Source organism: Rhopalosiphum padi, chromosome 3 (genome assembly GCF_020882245.1).
Source record: "Rhopalosiphum padi isolate XX-2018 chromosome 3, ASM2088224v1, whole genome shotgun sequence".
Lineage (NCBI taxonomy): Eukaryota > Metazoa > Arthropoda > Insecta > Hemiptera > Aphididae > Rhopalosiphum > Rhopalosiphum padi.
The window spans coordinates 80248939-80257463 of NC_083599.1; the positions used below are offsets into that span (position 1 = coordinate 80248939).

At 29.6% G+C, this 8525-nt stretch overlaps 1 protein-coding gene across 1 annotated transcript; it reads right to left on the bottom strand.

The window, feature by feature from the left end:
* Positions 1 to 566: 566 nt before the first annotated feature.
* LOC132926067 (uncharacterized) lies at positions 567 to 7609 on the bottom strand. The gene is made up of 4 exons (XM_060990413.1): positions 7157 to 7609; positions 3105 to 3870; positions 1069 to 1312; positions 567 to 972 (listed from the first exon to the last, which is right to left on the bottom strand). Exons 1-4 carry the CDS (start codon positions 7607 to 7609, stop codon positions 567 to 569), a joined length of 1869 nt encoding a protein of 622 aa, XP_060846396.1.
* Between the last annotated feature and the right edge of the window lie 916 nt (positions 7610 to 8525).

The window sequence follows — 8525 nt, forward strand, 5'->3', positions numbered from 1 at the left end:
TGAGTATAAAAAATACTAAAAAATACATAGTCAAACCCGGTCTTGAAAGCAACCTAACGTATATAAAATCAAACTTCACAATTCTCGTAGAAGGAATAAATAAACTACAAACAAAAGGCTTTTCTTTAATAACGGTGTTAAAAATAATTGAGGACATCGAAGAATCGTTAAAATCATTACGGGATGATTGATTTACAATTGTAAAAAATAAATTTAAAACTGTATTTGAAAATAATAATGGCTTGTCAACATTAAAACGCATTTCCAAAATATTGTCGGGTGAAGAGGAAAATAGCGAATTAGATGGAGATCTTGAAGAATTAATAATACATAAAAAATAACATTAACAATATAATATAATATCATTAACAATCCTACTCAGTCTTATAGTTGGTTATAATATAGTCTTGCAGTCTTACAGGATTCTTCTTTACTCGTTCAGATCTCCTCATATATGTTGGCAACAACACATTTTGTTCTGTTGTGGTTTCAGCTTCCGTTGGTGTACCTCCAAGCTCCTCTGATATTTCATTATCTGGTGTCATACTTTCTTCACTCACATCTGCTTATGGTGTCATCCTTTCTTCAGTCACATCTGCTTCTTCCTTCCCAATTTTCCAAGACTTCAACTGAGAGACGTGCGCTGTAGTTGCAAAGTGCCGTCTGTTATCCTCAGCAAGCTGTGCTACTCTATAAATGTCATTAGACAAAACTTCTGTAACTACCAAAGGTCTGCGGTACCGTTCTTGGAGTTTGATAGATTCGTCTCTTGATACCGGCACTCTTGTCATGACCACCACCTCACAAACAGTGTACTTAGTCTGGTTGTGCCTATGTTTGTCGTAAGCAGATTTAACGCGTTCTTTGGATTGAATAATTTCTTTCCTCGCTTCTTCCCAGAGATCAGGTGGACAGACCCACTCTTCTGTGGTGGTTAATAGTTCTCTTAGTCGACCTAACTCGAATCGTGGTCTATACCCATGTAGCATCTCAAATAGTGTTAACCTTGTCACCTTTGATTCACTGTTATTGATTTGCTTTTGAACCTCAGGCAGTAGCTTGTCTCACTCTTCTTCAGCTTGCGATATTAACATGGCTAGGGTGGTGCTGTTAATTCTCTCCACTTGACTATTCGCTTGTGGCCTACGGGTCGAATTGAGAATGTGCGTAACTCCATGTGACTCGCAGTAGTTCTCAAACCTACGAGACGTAAAATAGGTACCTCGATCCGTAATCAGCTTCCTAGGCAGACCAAACTTGTTTATGAACTCATCCATGGCAAATAGCGTCCCTACCGTGCTAGTATCAGTGGCTGGAAACAAACAGACATATTTAGTGAGATTGTCCACTAACACCAAAATATACCTGTTTCCCTCAGTGCTGTAATGAACGGCCCTACGTGGTGAGCATGATCAACTTCAAATGGCCTCCGTCATGGTGGTATGGGATGCAGCAGGCTTGGCTGTCGTCTTCTTGGCTTTTTAGTCATCAGACACTCCATACACATACGGATGTGAAGTTTGACATAACGACGATTTTTTTACTCTTTTTTTACTCTCTTCGCACACCCGTGAGCTGATGAGCAATCGCGAACAACGAAATGCCAAATTTGAATAATCCGAGTCTTGTAACCACCGTAATACAATACCACACCACGTCTTCGCTCACAATCCATTTTGTAAACGGGGAGGTCGATACTTTGTTATATCCCACTTCTGATTTCTGTGAACTATCTTTTACTAGCGCCAAATAAAATAATTACACAAGATGTAGTTAATCGCACTTTATTTACTTAACAAAAGAAAACACTAAACATTACATAAAGTTAATATGACACTATTCGGTTCGGCTTACAGGGCACCAACCAACTGACATGTCTGACAAGTTCAAGATACATTCACACATATTATAAAGAGGGAAAGGGGAGTAGAGCTTATCTTATAGACATACACATATTGTATTATACTATGGTACCCTGTCATAACAATGGGTTGCTTATTTTATACTAAAATGTACTAAATCACAACAATAATTTGTCTTGATTTCAAAATTGTACATATTTCAAGTATTTTTAATATTTCATTAAAATTAAATTGCGAGTTTTAAAATTGTCTTTCAAAAATAATGAATTCGCTTTTAAATTTAGTTTACCATATATATTTTAATGGCTAGCTTATTTAAATATACTAAAATTAACACTCAAATATATTATGATAATTTTTTACTAATGCATTTGGACATGTTTAAAATACTTACTTATTATATTTAATGTCATGATTGGGACTTGGATATTGTTATAATTAAATTAAAAAACATATTATAACACTTAAAATTATATAAAACTATAAATGTTGTATGTATATATAATATATGCAACATTTTATTTTGCATATTATACAGTTTTTACTTATTAGAGGAAAAAAAATGTCATATAAATGTAGTTTAAAAATTAAAATTTCTAGTGGTACATATTATTATGTAATTTATTTTACCAGTAATATGAAATATTGTGTAATTTTCTTGTGATTAGCATTGCGTCCCATGCCACTGTTGACCTCCTATTGACCTATCAGATTTTTTTTTTGCTTTATTCAATGACATTTATATTAGAGCAATAGGTATAATTATTCAAAAAAGGAAAATTGATAATACAAATAACAAACACATTTTAAAAGACATTTAGTCAAAATTTTCTTGTTCTAGTGTATTATCAAATGTCTTAAAAACTTTATTTTAGTGTTCATTTTTTTATTGTTTTAATAACTTTTATTTTTAATATTTCATTTCTCACAGAATTCTTTGGTCGTACAACACGAGAATCAGATTTTTAAATTTTTTTATTAATAAAATTACAATTTTAATACATTAGCTGTGTGGTAATTAAAGATCTGATCATTAAATACACATTTGAATCACAGTTTAAGTCAAATTCTGAAATTATAAGGCCCTCCTTCTGATGAAAGTGATCCCAGAACAGTTTTTTTTCTGGTTGACTAGTGTATGAATGTAGCCAGAAATTTACTCACACGATTGTCACTACAATTGATAAAGATACTCGGCACACTGAACAAATTCAATATCAAAGGCTAACTCAATAATCTAACACTTGTCAAGTTTTCGCTTGGCATCTTCGATAACCTGTTTACGGCTTTCACAAGCCCATTTCAACGCATCCACTTCGTTTTTGACTGCTGCGAGTTTGTGCCACTTAATGATCTTTATTTCCTCTTGGAGCATCGTTTTATCATCGAATTTTGTCCTTTGAACATCAAGTCCTATGCGGTCGTGGAACTTGCGCTGTTCTAGTCGCTCGATCTTGACTACCATATTTTCAGATCGCTCGATCATGGCTTTTACGTCAGCCTTTAAATGACGGTTTCTAATCACCATACAATTAAGTTTACTCGATGTATCTAACAACTGTTTAGTCAGCTGAACGCGTTCTCTTTCGTGTTCCGTTAGCACGGACTGCGCACAGCAAATTTCAGCCTCGTAAGTCACTTTCAGTTCATAGAACGCTTTGGTCACTTTTTCAGCCCTGATTTTCCATTCCGCCACTGTGGAACTTGTATCAACCATTTCTTCGTGAGCAGCTTTCAGGGCCTGGTCGTCCCGAGTCAGTTGCTCCTGTGCTGCTTTAATGAACCCCTCCAGTTCCAATTTTCGGGCCCGGTACTCGGTGATTATTTCTTCGGCGGCTCGATCATGGACAGTATTTTGTTGCTGCATTTTGATCAGTGTTTGGTTTTCTAACCACGATGCTGCCTCTTTGTTGGTCAAGATACAACGTAACTTATTTGTTTCACCTGTTCTACAGTCGATAACTTCCTCTAAGTCACACTGTAGCCGTTTCAGCGACAGTTCACATTCCTTCGTCACAAAAACCCCATTGTAGTTAGTGTATTTTTTTATTTATGTTTAAATATAGGCTATATGGTGGGTAACCACTAGCCGCAATTACGGAAAATTATGGATTATAAATGTTTTGAAGTAACAAGTATATATTGCAATACCTATTATACTTCATTTAACAGTATTAATTATTGAAAAATGTCTAGTACTTGATATATTGTTAGTTAGTTTCCGATTGATATTTTTAGTTTTAGTTTTCCTGAGAATATTACCAAATATATTTAAAATTCAATAACTCAAGTTTTAGAGTTTGAATAGTTAAATCATACTTACAAACCACAATGAATGCGAGTTTGTAATTTGCACCACTGCATGTAGTCGAAAGTAGTGTTTGTAATTTGCACCAAAATAAGGATAGATATGTAATTTGCATCACCCTCGGGTAGTCGAAAATAGAATTTGTAATTTGCACCAAAATGATTATTTATTTGTTCGATTATTCGATTATTCGTTGACGTCAAGACTAGATGAACACGAATGACAATAATAATTTTTCGGGATAATTTTTCGCCTTATATGGTAATACTTTGATGTTTTATGTCCAATCATCGGTAGTAATCGCATTGTATATATATATTTATATAATGTATATCAGTTTATTATTTTGATCAAATACTAAGCTATACGTTTAGTTTTGCCGTTTTGTTGTAATAATAATTTAACGTTTTTTGTGCAGGTTTTAATTTTTTTGCCTGAAATATGGAAGTTAAGATAATTAAAAGTAATCGCGGGAAAGATATTTTAGAATATAATAACCATACTTTTTATTTTGCATACAAAACAAAAAATCTACACAAATAATTCGTTGGCGTTGTACATAGAGAAAATGTTCAGCAAAATTGTTTACTACACGTGAAAATATGAAAAACCAGCCAAAATGTTAATAAGTGTAGTGCAAAATTCAAGTTTCCAATGTTATCACTACAAAGGATATTTCTAATTTAAGCATAGATCTTATGTAGTATAAGGTCTATGAATTTAAGACGGAATATATATAATACGAAGAGGAAAATATTACCAAAATTTCCAGTATCATAGAATGAAGTACATACAATGCTGTTAATTATGGATATTAAAACACATAGGTACAGGTGAACCGTTTATTTTATCAAACAATTCTGATAAAAATATAATTATATTTTCTTGCAAAACAAATATTAATTTCTTATGTAAAAGTGAAACAATCTATCTTGATGGGACATTCGATTATTGTCCGAAATTATTTACTCAAATTTTTACTTAACATGGATATTTTAATAATAATTACGTTCCACTTGTATTTGCGCTATTACCAAATAAAACAAAACAAACGTATACACATTTTTTAAATATTTTGGTACTTGAATGTCAAAATATTGGTCTAATATTAAACCTATAACAGTTATATGCGATTTTGATGAATCAATTCATATCGCATTAAAAGAAGTTAGGAATAATGTTAATATCTTTGAATGTCGTTTTCACTTAACGCAGTCCTTGTATAGAAAAATGTAAAACTCAGGACTATGTATAAAGATAATAAAACCCCCAAAGGTGATTGGTTGAATAATATTTTTAAATCCTAATGCAGTGGGCTCGTGTTTTGTTGATGACTTTATGTCAACAATACCATCCGATATCAAGTTTCAAGTGTTAGACTGACAATTATATAGACAACAATTCATTATTTCCACCGTATATTTGGGCAACTGCATCATCGTCGTCGACACTTACAACGAATGCATGTGAATCTTTTCACAGTAAATTCAATTCAGAGTTTTATCATCCAAACCCACAAATGTTCAGTTTCATTAAAGTTCTAACAGATTTTTAAACAGATACGTATATAAAACTATCAAGTTTACATTTAACTCCGCGAATAACTACTCAAACATGTCAACGGACGAAACAAATTTAAGCTGCTTTGGACCAGTGTAATAATAAATTGATTTCAAGAACTTCATTCATTGAATTAGTTACATACAAATACAGAAAACGTGTAATTATTAAAACAGTGAATTATAACAGAAATTAATATGTTTATATGTTATATTTTTAAATTATATAAAATATTTAATTATTTCCAGATTATACCACCTTCAGTTAACCGCGAAAAATAAAATGCTATGATAAATAATCTGTCACAAGTAAATTTGTTTTATTTAATTTTACATATAACTTTTTTTATATTTATAATAATACGACTATAATTTTACATATAGGTAATTTTTTTATTCGGCCAACTTTTTATATTCATAATAATACGATTTTTTATAAACTTACAACAATAAGTTTATATAAGCTCAGCTATTTTATAAATAAAAACTAAGCTAAATTTATACTAGAATATAGAAACTTGTAAGTTGGTACTATCGGTATACTATCAAAAAAATAATCGATTTTAATTTTGGTGCAAATTACACATGTTGTGTTTATTTTGGTGCAAATTGACTACAGCCCAATGAACTATGTTAATGAAAAAACATAGAGTATTGAATCACACGAACCTTCTATACACCATTTCATAAATCATAAAATTTCTAGATATTCGAAATAATTGGTAATTTTATAAACTGTCTTATAATGTTTTATTTTTGAAAAAGTGCGTCTTAATTATATACTTAATATATAAAAAGTATTTTTGTAATCCTTTTTTGCATGTAAGCTTTTATATTTTTAATTTGTAGATATTTAAAAAGTAATTTAGTCAATATGGATTATTAATATCGAAAATATTATTAATAGAGTGAAGAGGATATTATGTTAACATATTAAATGGCCTAGTAAAATGGTATAATTGTGCTGCCTAAAAATTTACACTCCTTGAAAATAAACTGAAATCACGCCTCTGAGGTTTAGGTACTATACATTTTATTACATTAAATCATTATACATACTTTTTTTTTTAATTAAACACCATTTATATAATATATTATATTGATATTTAGGTTGCTTTAAGAATAATCAACTTATGTGACAAAAAATAATATTAAAATGTCTATAACTTTTACAAATTTTGTCAATATTTGAACTTTTATGCTCGTAAAAATAAATGTATATATTTTTAAATTTATATAAATCTTTTTCAACATGAGATTAAAATCTAAAAGTATCTTACAATAAACTAACTGATTGGATTAAGAAAAATAAATTGTTCATAAGTTATTATTATTACATCGCATATCATATGACTGATTTATAGGTACCTATTCATTCATAGGTAATAATAAAATATAATAAACCATAATATAATTGTGCACATTACTTTTTCATTATGAATTTTATTTTGAAGTTTAGTATTGCATTCCGACGTTTTTACATTAAGATATTCCATTTTCTTAAATTTTTCTACCATAAGTAGTTCTTTAGATGTATTAAACCGTATATTGGATCGCAACTCTTTATTATTTTGTTCTAATTCATCTACCTTATTCAATATTCCTTTATACTTCAATGTTATCGCTTCTAAATCACAATTTACATCATTTTGAGAATGTTCGAAACATTTTTTTGTTTCTGTTGTAGTTTTCAAGAGATCTTCTAATTTAAGTTGCAAATCTCTCACCTCATATTTTATTGTGTCATATTTGCTTACATCCCTTTCCAACACATTTTTTCGTCCTTTTGTGAGTTTTAAACATGTTTTTAGTGTGAAAATATCCGTGTTTTGATAATTTGATTGACAGTGTGTAGGATTTGAATTTTGTGTATGATCCATTATATTATTCGCTAATGCAATTATTATAAAATACATAAATTAATTTTAAAACAAATCAGTCCAACCAAGGCGGATATACTAAATACTTACATAATATAGTAGTTTGAACTATAGAATTGCCTCAATAAAAAATCAATTTAATTTTGTATTTGTGTTACGATTGAATTTTTCGGTTAAAATGTATATTTATTTTTGAACTCCGTAGCAACCTTGTATTGTATTAAGCATCTTTCTTTATTATTATATAACGATTAAAAGGATGCTACACACCCATTCCATATTTATAAAAATAAATCCAAGCTCTGTGTGTAAAGATTCTTTTGAATTAATCATAGCAAAAAAATTGTTTTAAATTGTAAAATTTCAGCTCTAACTTACACATTTGTGTATGATAATGCAATACACCTAATAGCCTTAAATTATTTGTACAATAATATAACTTAGGTACTGACCTACACATTTGTGTAGGTAAATCAATATTGCTCTAAAAACCTGAGATATATCAAGTGCTTATAACACTTAAATATATTATATATACATCATTATAGTATTGTAGGCTTGTAAACCATTATTAGAAATATTATTTGATGATTAGGTTAGCAAAAAACATACCAACACATTTGTGTAGGTTAGGTATCAATAAATGTAATAATTATTAAGATAATATATTTTTATACACCAATATAACCATACTTTTATTTTTTAAATATATTACAATTTAAATATTTTTATAAAATAAAAACCAAAAAAAAATAAGTCATCTCGACTTTAACATAATTATTTAACTTTAAATTTTAAAACTTTTAAAAAACAGTGAGTACCTATACTAAGTTAATTTTTAGTTTAAAAATCTATTAAATATGACTATATTTTATTTATTTTTATGAAAACTAGTAAAGCAGTTGTTTTTTGCTGT

Coding starts and splice junctions, on each gene's coding strand:
- LOC132926067 (XM_060990413.1), bottom strand. CDS start 7,609: ATGGATCATACACAAAATTCAAATCCTACACACTGTCAATCAAATTAT. Junction 1,313..3,104: donor CAAGCGAAAACTTGACAAGT/GTTAGATTATTG, acceptor GTTTGTTTCCAG/CCACTGATACTAGCACGGTA. Junction 973..1,068: donor ATATCGCAAGCTGAAGAAGA/GTGAGACAAGCT, acceptor ACATGGGTATAG/ACCACGATTCGAGTTAGGTC.